The sequence below is a fragment of the Aethina tumida genome, chromosome 1, assembly GCF_024364675.1.
Source record: "Aethina tumida isolate Nest 87 chromosome 1, icAetTumi1.1, whole genome shotgun sequence".
Classification (NCBI taxonomy): Eukaryota; Metazoa; Arthropoda; class Insecta; order Coleoptera; family Nitidulidae; genus Aethina; species Aethina tumida.
The window spans coordinates 11,158,624-11,178,325 of record NC_065435.1 but is presented as its reverse complement, the minus strand read 5'-3'; the positions used below and the strand labels follow the sequence as shown (position 1 = coordinate 11,178,325).

The 19,702-nt window shown below is 24.6% G+C and overlaps 1 protein-coding gene across 2 annotated transcripts in view; it reads right to left on the bottom strand.

The window, feature by feature from the left end:
* The window catches only part of LOC109608792 (uncharacterized), a 32,977-nt gene extending 16,855 nt beyond the window's left edge, over positions 1-16,122 (bottom strand). Inside the window, exon 1 of one of the 2 annotated variants that reach the window (XM_049961089.1) lies at positions 15,587-16,122. In XM_049961089.1, coding sequence (XP_049817046.1) covers positions 15,587-15,644 — 58 coding nt within the window. In that variant the 5' untranslated portion in view covers positions 15,645-16,122. The remainder of the gene's footprint in view (positions 1-15,586) is intronic. The other variant, XM_020025341.2, reaches the window with a different exon arrangement.
* Positions 16,123-19,702: the final 3,580 nt, after the last annotated feature.

The following is a 19,702-nucleotide window of genomic DNA, read 5'->3' as shown; positions in this document are numbered from 1 at the left end:
AACTTTCAATGTAGTCTGATTTCCATTACAGACATTGTTAATCTCCACTTTATGAAACAAATGAATACAGGAGTAAAATTGATTGTTTTATTATAAAAATCAAGTATATTTTACTAAAAGAGATTGTTCACTATGATTTTCATTTTATTGTAGTCTTATTTGAGGATTCCAATTTAAAATTGTTTTATACAGAATTTTTAATGTAGTCTGATTTCCATTACAGACATTGTTAATCTCCACTTTATGAAACAATTGAATACAGGAGTAAAATGGATTGTTTTATTATAAAAATCAAGTGTCTTTTACTGAAAGAGATTGTTCCTTATGTTTTTCATTATATTGTAGTCTTAGTTGAGGGTTTCAACTTCAAATTGTTTGATACAGAACTTTCAGTGTAGTCTGATTTCCATTACAGACATAGTTAATCTCCACTTTATGAAACAATTGAATACAGGAGTAAAATTGATTGTTTTATTATAAAAATCAAGTGTCTTTTACTGAAAGAGATTGTTCATTATGATTTTCATTTTATTGTAGTCTTATTTGAGGGTTTCAACTTGAAATTGTTTGATACAGAACTTTCAATGTAATCTGATCTCCAATACAGTCATAGTTAATCTCCCTTCGATGTACCAAAGTTGACTGAACATGGGTTGTTGCGTCAACAGGATGGATATGCCCGTCAACTGTACCCAACCATATTCACTCACTCACTCACTCACTAATTTATTTTGTGTTTGCCAAAAAAGTGATCAGCCTAAATCATTAACGTTTCCGTTACAAACCACCAATTATTGTAAGAATTAGAACAAGACGGTGACCATAGTTAGGACTTTTGACCACAGCAAGGCAGGTATCTTGTAAATTGACGGAAACGAAACGTTAATAACTATATTGGAACAAGTACCAAGAATACACATGGTTGTGGTTAATCTCTACTACTGTACAACCATTGGACGTGTCAAAAAATTTGTAGTAATAGATTCGGAAATCGACGAAATGCCTGAGATGAACCAATCGAAGTGAAACACACATTTCCTGTGTGCAAACCAGGAATTTAACGACAAAAAGCGATACAATTTATGACTATAAGCTTCGTGCCTAGAAATTACAAGGTGAAATGCGATGGATGACACGTAGAAACGATTAAGATTGTTGAATTATTACAGAATTGTGTCGTTAAGATCTCCTTTTGGCTGAAAACCAAATGTACATTTTTTTTGGCCTTGAATATAAAAAGCCTGTTTTATTTAATTACTGAAAACGATTCAATTGTGTCTAGAAATTCTCAAGCAATTGACAATTTGGCATTTGAAAAAAAAGTTATTTAGATTTTATTTTGACTAATTAATTATAATGATGATTTGGGTTTGTGTGCAAATAAAATGTATTGTAGTTTGTTAAGAACTAAAATACAATTTAAATGTGATATTTTTTCTTGAAAAGCTTTTACAGTGTTGTGTCACTGACTAACAGATTATTATTCTTTTGTTTCCATTTTAGTGTAGTCTCATTTAATAGTTGAAACTTGAAATCTTCAGTACATACTAATATAATCTTCACATTATTAGATGAGTGAATAATACAGGAGTGAAATTAATTTGATTAAAAAAATCAAGTATATTTTACTGAACGAGGTTGTCTTATTGTGTTTCAACTTTTTTGATATAAAACTTTTAATGTTGTTGTCAAATTGATTGTTTGATCATAAAAATCAAATATCTTTTACTGAAATAAATTGTTCCTTATGATTTTCATTTTATTGTAATCTTATTTGAGAGTTGTAACTTAAAATTGTTTGATATAGAACTTTTAATGTAGTCTGATTTCCAATACAGATATAGTTAATCTCCACATTATTCAACAATTGAATACAGGAGTAAAATTGATTGTTTTATTATAAAAATCAAGTATCTTTTACTGAAAGAAATTGTTCATTATGATTTTCATTTTATTGTAGTCTTATTTGAGGGTTTCAACTTAAAATTGTTTGATACAGAACTTTTAATGTAGTCTGATCTCCAGTACAGACCTAGTTAATCTCCACTTTATTAAACACTTGAATACGTGAGTAAAATTTATTGTTTTATTATAAAAATCAAGTATATTTTATTGAAAGAGATTGTTCATTATGATTTTCATTTTATTGTAGGCTTATATGAGAGTTTCAACTTGAAATTGTTTGATATAGAACGTTTAATGTAGTCTGATCTTCAGTACATACATGGTTAATCTCCACATTAAACAATTAAATACAGGAGTGAAATTAATTGTTTTATTATAAAAATCAAGTGTTTTTTACTGAAAGAGATTGTTCCTTATGATTTTCATGATATTGTAGTCTTACTTGAGGGTTTTAACTTGAAATTATTTGATACAGAACTTTTAATTGATCTCCAATACAGATATCATTAATCTTCACTGTATTAAACAATTGAATACATGTAAAATTGATTGTTTTATTATAAAAATCAGGTATCTTTTACTAAAAGAGTTTCTTCATTATGATTTTCATTTTATTGTAGTTTTATTTGAGGATTTCAACTAGAAATTGTTTGATAGAGAACTTGTAATGTAGTTTGATCTCCAATACAGACATAGTTGATCTCCATTTTACTAAACAATTGAATACTGGAGTAAAATTGATTGTTTTATTATAAAAATCAAGTATCTCTTACATGAAAAAGATTGTTCATTATGATTTTAATTTTATTGTAGTCTTATTTGAGGGTTTCAACTTGAAATTGTTTGATACAGAATGTAGTCTGATTTCCAGCACAGACCTAGTTAATCCCCACATTATTAAACAATAGAATTCAGGAGTAAAATTGATTGTTTTATTATAAAAATCAAGTATATTTTACTGAAAGAGATTGTTCTTTATGATTTTCATTTTATTGTAGTCTTATTTGAGGGTTTCAACTTGAAATTGTTTAATACAGAACTTTTAATGTATTCTGATCTCCAGTACAGATATAGTTAATCTCCACTTTATTAAACAATTGAATACAGGAGTAAAATTGAGTGTTTTATTATAAAAATCAAGTATCTTTTGTTGAAAGAGATTGTTTATTATGAATTTCATTTTATTGTAGCCTTATATGAAGGTTCCATCTTGAAATTATTTATTAAAAAGTATTCTGTGTTTATTCTATACATTATTAAATAATATATAATATTATATTATATATAATAATAAAAGTAAATAAATAATATTTTATTGTAGTTTTATTTGAGATTAGATAAAATATATTTAAGACACTTTATTAAACAAAACAAGAATAAAATCGTTTGACCACAAGAATTCACGCACGACAACAATTTATAAAAGAAAAAACAACAGAAATCTTTAATTAATGTCGTGGTACAGGAAATGATAAAGCTGCGGTTAAATTTATAAGACCTGAGCCACGTCCAGTATGTTTTCTATTTCCCATAAACAATTAATTAACATTAAAACCATAAAATCCAGTGCACGTCAATATTTAAAAATAACTGCGGTCATAATATAGCTAAAATATGTCACTTTTGAATAATGTAACCATTTGTAGATACACAGATAATTATCTGTGGTTATACATTAGTAGAAAATCTCTATTTATAAAGACGTCATTTAAGGTAAAAATATGCGTTCGTTTTGATACGGCCACTTAATGTCGGTTTAAATAGCTTTTTTAATTAACTGTGAAATATTGCTTAATTTTTTCGTGATTTTATTTAAGTTATTGCTTCCTTAATTTTAAAAAATCGTGGGTCGGCGTATTAATTAACGTAATCCAATGGTGCAATTAGGAAAGGCAGAGGCTTACGTTAGAGTTTTACGATTTCTGGAATATAATTGAAACGTCAACATCTCGGTTATATTTTAAGATAACATTCCGATGCGTAGCGCCCATAAACATCACATGCACCGTGAATTTTGAGCAGCGCCAACGACAATTTGTGGATCAAGTTCGCATCCGTACGTGGCCACCTCCTCGTCCGTATCTTTTACCATAAAACAAACTTTCGGTGTTTGCCCAAGCCGGCCCGAAAGCACTTCGCATCGTCGGCCGGAACGATTTCTCGTGGTCTCGTGGGATAATGCGGATTTTGGCGGACCACAAACAATCGATTTCGTTCGGCCGCACTTTTTCTCGGCCGCGTTCCAATCTCTTACGGTGGGTTCCTCCATTTTTTCTTCGCCCGTTTATGTTGTTGTGCTGTGTCTTTTGTTAATCGGGAGGAATTGTCTCGCGAGCGTTCCGAATGGCATTTCGGTCGGCCGCACTTTTTACCGAAACTCAAATATCGCAGTTTATTCAAGCACCGAGAACACGATACCCTCTTCTCAGAAACCGGTATGGAGCGGATGCCCCGGGTTGAAGGAATCTTTACAAGAGCGGAAATCGAGAGCATGGATCCGGGATACTTTGTTTACATAACAGGTGGATTTTGAAGCCGTTCACACAAAAATTATCACATCCTGAAAACATTTTTTTTTTCTTCGTCTTTTCAATAATGGACTCCATCAACTGCGTTTGGGTTTGTTAATTAAGAGTTTTCCGATTCAATTTCCAACGAAATTTTAATTAAGTGGTTAAATAGTTTTTACGAGGTCGACGGTTTTTAAGTGGAATTCTGACCGTTGGGAACATTCCGACAAGACTAGAAAACTTGATGGACACCAACTTACACTTCAATTTGGTGTGTACAATGGCGGAAACGAATTTAACACTGTAACGTTCGATTTGTACGAGTGTTATTAACCTTATCGCATTGAAAAAATTGTAATTGAATTTATTTGGTACTGCTAACAAGTGTGGATAATTCTTTATTTGGCTTTTATGCGATGTTGAAATTGGAGGACATTGTCAAGGAGGCATTTTATAAAATTTCAGCACGTGTTTTTTATGTTTTATGAAACATCATTGTTGAATTTAGTTAAGTTTATAAATTTTAAAATCTCACGTATTAATTTTATTTTATTATTCACTTAAATAAATTCCTCATATTTATTATTGTTGTAGATATATAGTTAAAATATTGAATATTTAGACTAACTGAATACTTTTTAAGTCAAAATAAGAATATTAAAAGAATTTGTTTTAATGTTTTCAATAATTTTGGCAACCATCAACAAAAAGTATATTATATATTAGTATATACAATAAAATTATGACTTGTTTTACTAAATAAATTTCTTACAGTTATTAATAAAAATGTTATTATACATATATGTAGTTAAAATATTAAATATTTACACTAAATGTATGTTTTTTGAGTCAAAATAAGAATATTAAATATATTCACAATTTTCGTAATAAAATTATGACTTGTTTTACTAAATAAATTTCTTACAGTTATTAATAAAAATATTATTATACACATATATTTAAAATATTGAATATTTACTCTAACTGTACGTTTTTTAAGTCAAAATAAGAATATTAAAATTAAAAGAATTAGTTTTAATGTTTTTGATAATTTTGGAAGTCACCAACAAAAAATATATTCACAATATTCGTAATAAATTTATGACTTGTTTCACTAAATAAATTTCTTACAGTTATTAATAAAAATATATACATATATATTTATACATATATATTTAGAATATATATATACATATATAATACATATATATTTAGAATATTTACTCTAACTGTATGTTTTAATAAGAATATTAAAATTAAAAGAATTAGTTTTAATGTTTTTAATAATTTTGAAAGTCACCAACAAAAAATATATTCACAATTTTTGTAATAAAATTTTGACTTGTTTTATTAAATAAATTTCTTACAGTTCTTAATAAAAATATTATTTTAGATATACAGTTAAAATATTGAATATTTACATTGACTGTATGTTTTTTAAGTCAAAATAAGTATATTAAAATTAAAAGAATTAGTTTTAATGTTTAAACAATATTGGCATCCATTATCTAAAAATATACTCATAATTTTCGTAATAAAATTATGACTTGTTTTAGTAAATAAATTTCTTACAGTTCTTAATGAAAATATTATTGTAGATATACAGTTAAAATACTGAATATTTACATTGACTGTACGTTTTTTAAGTCAAAATAAGTATATTAAAATTAAAAGAATTAGTTTTAATGTTTTAAACAATATTGGCATCCATTATCTAAAAATATACTCATAATTTTCGTAATAAAATTATGACTTGTTTTAGTAAATAAATTTCTTACAGTTCTTAATAAAAATATTACTGTAGATATACAGTTAAAATACTGAATATTTACATTGACAGTATGTTTTTTAAGTTAAATTAAGTATATTAAAATTAAAAGAATTAGTTTTAATGTTTTAAACAATATTGGCATCCATTATGTAAAAATATACTCATAATTTTCGTAATAAAATTATGACTTGTTTTATTAAATAAATTTCTTACAGTTCTTAATAAAAATATTATTTTAGATATACAGTTAAAATATTGAATATTTACATTGACTGTATGTTTTTTAAGTCAAAATAAGTATATTAAAATTACAAGATTAGTTTTAATGTTTTAAACAATATTGGCATCCATTATCTAAAAATATACTCATAATTTTCGTAATAAAATTATGACTTGTTTTAGTAAATAAATTTCTTACAGTTCTTAATGAAAATATTATTGTAGATATACAGTTAAAATAGTGAATATTTACATTGACTGTACGTTTTTAAGTCAAAATAAGTATATTAAAATTAAAAGAATTAGTTTTAATGTTTTATACAATAATGGCATCCATTATCTAAAAATATATTCATAATTTTCGTAATAAAATTATGACTTGTTTTATTAAATAAATTTCTTACAGTTCTTAATAAAAATATTATTGTAGATATACATTTAAAATACTGAATATTTACATTGACTGTATCTTTTTTAAGTCAAAATAAGTATATTAAAATTAAAAGAATTAGTTTTAATGTTTTATACAATAATGGCATCCATTATCTAAAAATATATTCATAATTTTCGTAATAAAATTATGACTTGTTTTATTAAATAAATTTTTTACAGTTCTTAATAAAAATATTATTGTAGATTTACAGTTAAAATACTGAATATTTACACTGACTGTACGTTTTTTAAGTCAAAATAAGTATACTAAAATTAAAAGAATTAGTTTTAACGTTTTAAACAATATTGGCATCCATTATTTAAAAATATACTCATAATTTTCGTAATAAAATTATGATTTGTTTTATTAAATAAATTTCTTACAGTTCTTAATAAAAATATTATTGTAGATATACAGTTAAAATACTGAATATTTACACTGACTGTACGTTTTTTAAGTCAAAATAAGTATACTAAAATTAAAAGAATTAGTTTTAACGTTTTAAACAATATTAGTATCCATTATTTAAAAATATACTCATAATTTTGGTAATAAAATTATGACTTATTTTATTAAATAAATTTCTTACAGTTCTTAATAAACGCACAAAATAATAATATTAAAATTAAAAGAATTAATTTTCAACAAAATTGAATTTTATCACTAAAAATATTTTCAACAGTGTTGACATGCACAAAAATATAATCATAATTTAATTAATAAAATGTATAAAAATTTATTAAATGATGTTTTCAGTTGATAATAAAAATTGAGTAACAAGAATGATAAATATTACAAGTAATAAAAATACCATTTTCCTTTTAACTAATCTCCTTCGACATTAAATAACCCAGAGGGAAACAATTTATTATTTTTCCACCGGTTATTAATAACCCAAGCCACAGTTTTCTTGTACACATAAAAAAAATAAATAAATAAACACATAGAGAAGCTATTTTATGATAATGACAAGGCACATATTCCTAAAGGCAGCAATAACTTATTAAACAGGTACACGTTGTCTTCACTTGCCGTAGCGTAGACGTGAATCTTCTAATTTTTTCAATTAAACGTCTGCAAGGACGGAAATTATCAAACAGGATTTACGAAAAAATGAAACAGGTGCATGTGCATTAACCAGCTGTAAGTCCGCTAATGAAGTTCAACATCAACCAAAGTCGAAGAGCGAGAGCGAAACTCACCGGAGAACATGCACGGCGGAAAATGGGCACGACGGCCTTTTAAATTGCAATAAACGGTACACATTTTTTCATTTTTGAGTGTGCAATCGACGAATTTCGGCGCACAGGCCCCGCGGGCCAGCGTCTACCGTAAATAGATGCAGACCTCTTTTTAATGTACGTAATGAATGATGGTGATCTGGGAAACACTATAATTTATAATGAGCTGATTACTGAATATCATTACGCTTCTTTTTTTTATGCTGGCTGCTTTTATTTCCAGCTTGCTCGACGCAAAAATTATATTCATTCAATATCTGTAATAACTGGGTTAGTTTTTATGGAACATTTTTTGTTTTGCTTTTATTTATTTTCTTGTGGATGTGAGGTGAGAGTCTTATAATAAGTGAGTAACGTGGTTTTACTTAATTCTTGCGGAGTTAAATTTGAAATAACATTATTATCAACAAAATAATCAACCAAAAAGCTCATTTGCATTGCGTGCAAGTAGAGGACTGTCAATTGTCAAACGTCTAGCTTTCTTAACCTCACTTTATTGATGTGGAATCCAATTGCCCAACTTTTTGACGAAATTCTTTGCTTAAAACTTGTTTCTAATGGTTGGTCCATCACTGTTTTAATGACTGGCCAATTTCAAAACGTGTTGCAAGAGGATTTTGCTTAATTTCTTCGTTGATACAGGTTTCAGTTTGACCTTGACGTTGTTCATCTTCAATGCACTCATTGCCCCTGACGCAAATTCAAAAAAATCATCAACCAAAAACGTAAAATTACGTTCTGGAACTATGGCAATTAAATAAATTTAACAAGCACCCAAAAATTGTAAAACCCAAACAATAGACGAATGGGATAAAAGCATAAAAGGCAGTAATGCAGAGTTTACTCTATTGTGTCACAGCATTCATAATTGTATTTCCGTTGTTGTTCAGAAAATACTCGTTCGAGAACTTAAAATACAGGGAACACTGAAAGGAATTTCGTGGCAAATCTGTTAAATAAGCAACGGTCGAGTGATACTTAAAATCTCTCTCGTACAATTACCGCTTAATTTACTATGATTTCAGGCAGGTACGTTCAGGTAATTTTCAAAGGAACAAGTTTTTTATGTGGCGTAGTAGAAATTCTATATAGCGCCCAGTGTGGCTACTTTAAAATTGCTCCGGCTACCTAATGCCCCTTTTCAAGTTAATAAATCTGGACATGTAATCGAAAGGCATGCCCCTTACATCAGACAAGTTAACCTGGTAAAAATTTACAGAATGTTTTAATAATGCATTTGTGTGCGCCTCTCTATTCAAGTCAATCAATTTCAGACGTCGTTATATGCTTTATTAAAATACTTTGCTTTCAATTAATTAATTGGTAAATCATTAAATTTTAAATTATAATATTATAATGTAATATAAACTGTAACTTAAATTGGGACAGTCTCAAACAAATTTTCTGGCCCACATTTTTGCACCAAATCATTTTTATAGATTATTATTAACCCATAATTAAGGTATAATAATAATTTGGTTGATCATAAGTTCCAGTCTGAAACTTAAAATTAATTTTTATTTCTATAAGTAAACAAACTTTATGATAAAGGAATCAAATAATCTTTTGTAAAAACGTTGCACATTTATTTATGTTTGTTACTTACATAAAATGTCTTTAATTAAAATATTATTAACCCACAATTAAAGTCTAATAATATTAATTCAGTTGGTCACAAGTTCCAGCCTGAAACTCTTAGAATTACCTTTTATTTCTGAATTTATGTAAAAAAAAATAAAAATTTGCATTAAGCTCAAACTAAAAAAAAGAAAAACAATTTATTTTCAGTTGTCCAATTCTGAGAAAAAGTACCAGAGAAAAGCAATAAGCAAACAAACTTTATGACTCCCATTTTTATAAAATATCCTGTACCAAATAATATTTATAAACAAAATTTTTTGTAAAAAATAATTACACGTTTATTTATGTTTGTTATTCAGATAAAATGTTTTTAACAAAAATATTATTAATCCACAATTTAAATCGATTAATATTAATTCAGTTGGTCACAAGTTTTAGCCTGAAATTCTTAGAATTAACTCTCATTTCTAAATTTATGTGATGGAAAATAAAAATTTGTGTTAAGCTCAAACTAAAAAAAGAAAAACAATTTATTTTCTATTGCCCAATTCTGAGAAAGAAACTTTATGACCCCCATTTTTATAAAATATCCTGTATCACATAAAATTTATACATAATTTTTTTTGTAAAAAATAATTCCACCTTTATTTATGTTTATTATTCAGATAAAATGTCTACAATTAAAATATTATTAACTAATAATTAAAATCGATTAATATTAATTCAGTTGGTCACAAGTTTTAGCCTGAAATTCTTAGAATTAACTCTCATTTCTGAATTTATGTGATAGAAAATAAAAATTTACATTGGGCTCAAACTAAAAAAAGAAAAACAATTTATTTTCTGTTGCCCAATTCTGAGAATATTATTAGAGAAAAGCAATAAGCAAACAAACTTTATCACCCCCATTTTTATAAAATATCCTGTATCACATAAAATTTATACATAATATTTTTTTGTAAAAAATAATTACACCTTTATTTATGTTTATTATTCAGATAAAATGTCTATAATTAAAATATTATTAACCCACAATTAAAATCGATTAATATTAATTCAGTTGGTCACAAGTTTTAGCCTGAAATTCTTAGAATTAACTCTCATTTCTAAATTTATGTGATGGAAAATAAAAATTTTTGTTAAGTTCAAACTAAAAAAAGAAAAACAATTTATTTTCTGTTGCCCAATTCTGAGAAAATTTCCAGAGAAAAGCAATAAGCAAACAAACTTTATCACCCCCATTTTTATAAAATATCCTGTATCACATAAAATTTATATATAATTTTTTTTGTAAAAAATAATTACACCTTTATTTATGTTTATTATTCAGATAAAATGTCTATAATTAAAATATTATTAACCCACAATTAAAATCGATTAATATTAATTCAGTTGGTCACAAGTTTCAGCCTGAAATTCTTAGAATTAACTCTCATTTCTGAATTTATGTGATAGAAAATAAAAATTTACTTTAGGCTCAAACTAAAAAAAGAAAAACAATTTATTTTCCGTTGCCCATTTCTGAGAAAATTACCAGAGAAAAGCAATAAGCAAACAAACTTTATGACCCCCATTTTTATAAAATATCCTGTATCACATAAAATTTATACACCATTTTTTTATAAAATATAATTACACCTTTATTTATGTTTATTATTCATATAAAAAATAATTACACCTTTATTTATGTTTATTATTCATATAAAATATCTATGATTAAAATATTATTAACCCACAATTAAAATCGATTAATATTAATTCAGTTGGTCACAAGTTTCAGTCTGAAATTCTTAGAATTAACTCTCATTTTTGAATTTATGTGATAGAAAATAAAAATTTACTTTAGGCTCAAACTAAAACCAGAAAAACAATATATTTTCTGTTGCCCATTGACAAAATTACCAGAGAAAAGAAGCTTTATGACCCCCCATTTTTATAAAATATCCTGCATTTTTTAAAATAATTTCATGTTTATTTATGTTTATTATTCAGATAAAATGTCTTTAATTAAAATGGTATTAACCCACAATTAAAATCAAATAATATTAATTCAATTGGTCACAAGTTCCAGTCTGAAATTCTTAGAATTAACTTATTAGTGAATTTTTAATTAAAAATAAATATTATTGTAAGTCGGTATCTACGTAAAAAGTCTAAATTTGCATGAAACTCAAAGTTAAAAAACAAGACAATTTATTTTCAGGTGTCCAATTCGGTTAAAATTACACGAAAAAAATAAATAATCATTTAATCTGCTCAAATAATTATTTTAAATACATAATCACTGCTGATGGTAGATTGAAGTCACGTGGGTTATATATTTATAATTGATTTTAATTGTATATTATTAAATACAGTCTAGAATATTTAAGTTGGACAAAACATTATGATTAAAATTTCCGAAATTACAGTGTCTGAAAATCATGAAGTGAATTTTTCTGACATGTGTCGAGCGTGTATGCGGAACTCAGACCGAATATAATTGTTTTATTATATGAATACTAAACGAAGCGAGTATTTGTTGATATGAAAATTAACCATACGTATTGTATCTGCGATGTATGCAAGATACATATTAAGTAGTCAATATTTATCATTGCAATTTAATTTATTGTAATTAATTCGAGAAATTTAATTAATTTTAGAAAACCGTGATTCATCCGACGAAGGTAAAACAGTAAATGTATGCAAGGAAAAAAGTTATAAATATATATATATATGTACGGTAAATTTCCTATTACGAACCGCATACACAACTTGAATAACTTCTTTTATATGTCAAACAATGGCGATTGTGATACTTAAACTCGGAACATAAATTGTAATACGAAACTCTGAAGTCGACCTGTCGCTGCTTTATCGAAATTAAACGCATAAAAGAATGTGGATGAAATAATACCGGCCAAGTTTATCTAACTTAGTAATGCCCAACTTGTTTGGAATTTTTATGGTCAATTTCGCAATAATTTTTTTCCTTTTTTTGCCTTTTGCTTTTCGTTTATTGGTTTGCGAGGTTTCACATCTCATCGTCCGTTGAAATTACGCACATTAACCCGTTCATTATGTGCCGAACAAGAATTTCACATTTTTTAAATTCGTCTCATTATGATGAATGATGATGAAGTGTCACTTCGTTATGAACGTACAAAATAACTTTGCTATATATATATATACTTTTTTTTCGTTGCACCACCTCTTTTATAAATACATTTTAATTTAAGGCGAATAGTTTAATGTGCCAGCAGTAAATTTCGACAAAAACTGGTTTTTACAGCCCAAAAAAATGACATTTTACGGGGAAAAAAACTCATTTTACGGTCCGGTGCACGAAATGATAATTTGATTGATTCGAAATTTTTTGTAATTATCATCAATGTAAGTTGAAAATGAAGAAAATGACAAAAAAAAAAAAAAGAATAAAAAGAGGATACAAAATTTAAAAAAAAAAAGTTTTTAAATGTATATTTTTTGTTTTCAATTATTTATACAAGAATATTTTATGTTGTGTAAGTTATATTGATAAAAAAGGAAAGAATATTAATTGAAATTTAACTAAATCAGTGAATAATAGAATATTATAGAATATTTTCCATAAAAATAATATTAAAAAATGAAAGATTTTTATGTTAATTAATTTATTACATATTTAATTAACATTCCTCTAAAAATAAAAATGTTATAAGTAAAAACATATTATTTTTTTTTTGTTTTGTATTATATATTTTTTAAGTTTTCAGGAAGAATATATCTACAAAATTATCTGTTTTACATTTTTTATGATAAAAAATAAATATAGTTATTAAAAGTAAAAACTTTCATGCGAATTTTTTGGATTCTTTATATATTTTTTTAAAGTTTTCAGGAAGAATATTCGTATAAAATTATCTGTTTTGTATTTTCTACGGTAAAAAAATAAGAATAATTATTAAAAGTAAAAACTTCCATGTAATTTTTTTCGATTCTTTATAATTTTTTCAGGAAGAACATTCCTACAAAATTATCTGTTTTATATTTTTTTATGGTAAAAAATAAATATAATTATTAAAAGTAAGAACTTCCATGTAATTTTTTTCGATTATTTATAATTTTTTCAAGTTTTCAGGAAGATCATTCCTACAAAATTATCTGTTTTATATTTTTTATGATAAAAAATAAATATAATTATTAAAAGTAAAAACTTCCATGCTAATTTTTTGGATTCTTTATATTTTTTTTAAGTTTTCAGGAAGAATATTCATCCAAAAATTATCTGTTTTATATTTTCTACAACAGAAAATAAAAATAATTATTAAAAGTAAAAATTTTCATGTTAATTTTTTGGATATTTTATATTTTTTTTAATTTTTCGGGAAGAATATTCCTACAAAATAGTATGTTTTATAATTTTCTGTGATAAACAATGAAAATAATTAAAATTAAAAAGTATTTTTTTGGATTCTTTATAGTTTTTTTAAGTTTTCAGGAAGAATATTCATAAAAAATTATCTGTCTTATAATTTTCTAACAAAATGATAATTATTATTAAAAGAAAAAACTTTCATGCTATTTTTTTGGATTCTTTATAATTTTTTTAACTTTTTAGGAAGAATATTCCTACAAAATTATATGTTTTATATTTTCTATGATAAAAAATAAAAATAATTATTTAGAGTAAAAAGTTCCATGTTATTTTTTTGGATTTTTTATATATTTTTTTAAGTTTTCAGGAAAAATATTCCTAAAAAATTATCTGTTTTATATTCTATTCTTATATTGCATTCTTTATAATAAAGTTTTCAGAAAGAATATTCCTACATAATTATCTGTTTTATATTTTCTATGATAAAAAATAAAAATTAATTATTAAAAGTAAAAACTTTCAAGCTAATTTTTGGATTCTTAATAATTTTTTGAAGTTTTCAGGAACAATAGTCCTAAAAAATTATCTGTTTTATATTTTCTATGATAAAAAATTAAAATAATTATTAAAAATAAAAATTTCCGTGCTAATTTTTTGGATTTTTTAACTATTTTTTTAAGTTTCCAGGAAAAATTTTCCTACAGAATTATCTATTTTATACTTTCTATTATAAAAATTGAAAATAATTATTAAAAGAAAAAACTTATATATACTTTATATATTTTTTAAAGTTTCCAAGAAGAATGTCCTCAAATAATTATATGTTTTATATTTTCTATAGTAAAAAATAAAAATTATTATTAAAATTAAAATATTTTTGATTCTTTATATATTTTTCAGTTCAGTTCAGTTTTCAGGAAAAATATTCCTACAAAACTATCCATTTTATAATTTCTAGTACAAAAAATAGAAAAAGAAAAAATTTCAATGTTATTTTTTGTATGAATGACAAAAGTGTTCGGGAAAAAAAATTAATGTTTCTTTTTTTTAACTTTACAAAAATTAAATAAAGAAATATTGAAGAAAAAAGAAATGTTTATTTCTAGATTAAGATATGTCTAATATACTTAAATAACATTTTATCTATAACAGATTATTCAATTCTTATTTTATGATATATTTATTAATATAATAATATTTTGAAAATTGGTGCTGACTTGATAAATAAATAGACGATAAATATTAATTGAAAATTTTATTGTTTTGAAGATATTATACATGACGTACTTAAATTTTAAAAAAATATTATTTATAGGTAATCTCTTTAAAAATAATCTTATAAGGGGTATAAATAATAAATAGAAAGAAATATTTTAAAATTTTTAAATCAAAATTACTTATTTCATAATTCTCCTAAACTGACCTAATGAATGAAACAAGTCCAACTTCCAAACTTCATTATTTAACTAAAATATTACAAAATACTTTAAATATTGTATAATCTAATTGGGTAGATTCAACTTAACACAAATTCTTATTGTCCCGTATGAAGTCAGAAATATTACACCAACACAAATATTTACTTACTCGTATAGACAGTGTAGAAAACGACCAGAAGGAAGAAGAACCTTGAATCCATCTCCATGTCGCAGGTCCCCGGTTTCGACCCCCCAAAAACAACCAACAAAAAAAAAAAAAAAACGAAAATCCTGCCGTAAAAACAACGAAAACCACACCGTACCGCACTGTCACCACATAGGTCCGTCACAACTCACAAAATCGGACGAAAAAAAAAAAAATCAAAACTAAAACAAATGCGAAATTATCGGCCGACGAATTTCTGGCTGCGTCCACGAGACCCGAAAAAGTGTGTGTGTGTGTGTGTTTTTTTATTGTCGTGGAATGCAGGTAGACACTGGGCGAGATGCTGACTATCGCGGAGCAGGTGTAGATACGTCTGTGACGACCGCGAGCACGTTTGTGCTCTAGGGCTCTTGGCGAATGAATGGAGCGGCAGCCGGCTCCGACAGATTTTATGAATGAATCCCCCGGCGGCGTGTTCAAGAAGAGATCGACAACCAGGTACATACCAGGACCGGAACACCGGACTTTTTCCCATCTAGATACGCCGGCACTCACCTAACCGTGACTCACGCACGACGAGACCCATTCCGTGTAATCCCCCATTCGGATTATTCGCTGGCGAATGTCAACAATGCCGTCGTGTTGTGTGCTGAAAGGCTCTTCGCACCTCGATTCGATTAGTGGAACGGAAAAAATTTGCTGGTCCATGCGCCTTATTGTTTCAATTCGCACAGATTACCACCAAGAATGGTTGAGGTCCTCCAACCCATGGGCGAGTTTGCCAAAACCGAAAGCCTCCAAGCAACTCGCGCCGTCCCACGGCCGTGTCCGGCTAATTAAAAACGAGTGGTGATCGAATTCGATCGAAAAAATTACACAGTCCAATTGGAAATGACCATAAAACCTTATCTCTGGGTACTGCCAAGTGAAGGTTTCGTGTTGAACGACATTTTTTTTATATACTATTATACCCACATCCTGTTTTTTTTTTGCGTTTGTTAACTAAAAATGGATATTTGATACACGGTCTGACTTAAGAAATATCTACGTTGTACGTTCCTGTTTATTGTCTAGCAACCGCATGCGCCCAAAGACCCGTATCTACCTGTTACAAACTTCTTACTAATCTCGTATCAAAAGGATCGTAAAAACTATGTTGATTTTCTAGCATTATTATTATTATGAATGCGACAAGTGTTTTGTTACTATTTGAGTTTCACTTTCGTTGTATTGGTGTTCTATTTGTCCAATACTGGAGTAAACTTGTCCATTACTTACAACATTTTAGTTAATATTCAAAATATTTACAATTATTTGTTGAGCTATTAAAGTTGTCATAAAAATAAATTAATCTAATAAACAAATAAATAAATAATTACAAAACATTAATGTAAGTTTTTTTACACAAGTTAGGTAACTTTTTTTAAAATACATATCTTGATGATGTGTTACAATTAAAATAGATTTGGTAGAAAACAGGAAGAAGGAAAAAAAATCAATGTATCAATTATATTCGATAAAAATTAATTGTTGTATTTATTATTATAGAAATAATTATTTTCCTGTTTTGTGAATTAAAAAATATCTAAATATAATTTATACGTGGAACAACTATATAAATAAATTAAAATTATGCAAAACAGTTCCTGTTTAAAATTTCAAACGAAATTCAATCAATTTATAATATTATTTGGTTAACGAATAATATACCATATTAAATATTGTGAACAAAGAATTTGAATGTGATTATAATTAAAGCAATATTTTATCATTTATTTAAAAAAGACAGGAAATATATGATAACAAAAAAAGCTAAAAAATGTATTAATATATTAATACGTCAAATAGTAAAACGGAATCAAATTATATTTTCCTTTTATCTTCATCAGTTAAGAATAATATATTGTTAAATATTCAATTACTTTAAACATATTTTTTATTAGGTTTCAAGCAAAAAATTCATAACGCAATAAATTTTTAATATCACATTTTTAATGTTTTATTTTTAATTTAATTCTTCAAATAAATTTTAATGTAACACATCAAAATTATTAAAATTAAAATTAAATAAAAATTTATAACAAATTACCAACAATATATAATTAATTAAAAAATAGTATATTTATTAAAAAACATAACAACAACAATAATTGTTAAAAGCTGTGTGAAATAAATATATAAAATAATAAAAATAAATTTTCAAAATTTAATAACTTACTTATTATAATTAAATAAATTAATATTACAAATATAATTATTTAATATTTAATTGATTCATTCTGTAAATTATAACACAAAATTATATTTGCGTTGTAATAAATTCATTTGTTTTTTAAAATTTATTAACTCACCACAATAATATACAAAAATTTGAATAAAAAATATATTAAAAATAAAAATGTATGTAATTAATAAGTTTATCTATTTTCAGGATTTATTAACTCCCATTATAATTTATAGAAATATTAAATAAAGGAATTTATCAAAAATATATTATTTAATATTTAATAAAAATGTAGGAAATAAAAAGATTTATCACAAAATATTAAAATTATAATTATCTAATATTTCATTGGTTAAATCTGTTAATGAACATAATAATTTATTGTCAAGAAATACTTATTTAACAATTACAATTAGAAATTTCATGAAATCAATAGATTTATTAGAATATATATATATATATATATATATATATATATTTAGATTTTATTAACTCACTATTATAATTTACAAAAGTATTATAAATAAGTTTATTGAAAATATAATTATTTAGTATTTAATTCGTTAAATCTGTTAATGAAAATAATAATTTATTCTTAAAAAATCCTTAATTAACGATTTCAATTAAAAATTTCTTGAAATGAGCAGATTTATAGGAAAATATAAAAATAATATTTTTTTTCATATTTATGTATTTAATAAATTTATCTATTTTTGGGAATTATACTATTATTATATCATAATTTACAAAAATATTAAATAAGCAAATTTAATAAAATATAATTATTTAATATTTAATGAACAAAGTAGGAAATATGCAAATTTATCACAAAATATTAAAATATAATTATTTAGTATTCAATTCGTTAAATCAATTAATGAAAATTTTAATTTATTGTCAAAAAATCCTTAATTAACAATTGCAATTAAAAATATCATGAAATGAGCAAATTTATTAAAAAATATAAAAATAATATTTTTTTTATATTTATGTATTTAATAAATTTATCTATTTTTCAGAGTTTATTAATTCATTACAATAATTTACAAAAATATTAAATAAATAAATTTATTAAAAATATAATTATTTAATATTTAATAAAGTAGGGAATAAATAGATTAAAAATATAAATATTTAATATACAGCTGGTCAAATCTCTTAATGAAAATAATAATTTATTGTCAAAAAATCCTTAATCCTTACAATTAAAAATTTCATGGAACGAGCAGATTTATATTGTTTTATAATTTATAAAAATATTAAATAAGTAAATTTATTATTTATTTATTTTAATATTTAATAAACAAGTAGGAAATATACAGATTTTTCACAAAATATTAAAAATATAATTATTCAATATTTAATTGGTTCAATCTTTCAATGAAAATACTAATTTATTGTCAAAAAATTTTCTATTTTTCAGAATTTATTAACTCACCATTATAATTTATAGAAATATTAAATAAAGAAACTTAAACAAAATATTAAAAATATAATTATCTAATATTTAATTAGTTAAATCTGTTAATGAAAATAATAATATATTAGCAGGAAATCCTTATTTAACAATTACAATTAGAAATTTCATGAAATGAACAGATTTATTAGAAAATATAAAAGTAATATATTTTATACTTATATATTTAATATGTTTCAGAATTTATTAACTCACTATTATAATTTACAAAAATATTAAATAAATAAATTTATTGAAAATATAATTATTTAATGTTTAATAAAAAAATAGGAATAAATATGTATAAATATGTTTATATTTATCACAGAATTTAATAATATGATTGTTTAATATAATTGGTAAAATCTGTTAATGAAAATAGCAATTTATTATCAAAAAATTTTTAATTGTAATTAAAAAATCCATGAAATGATTTATT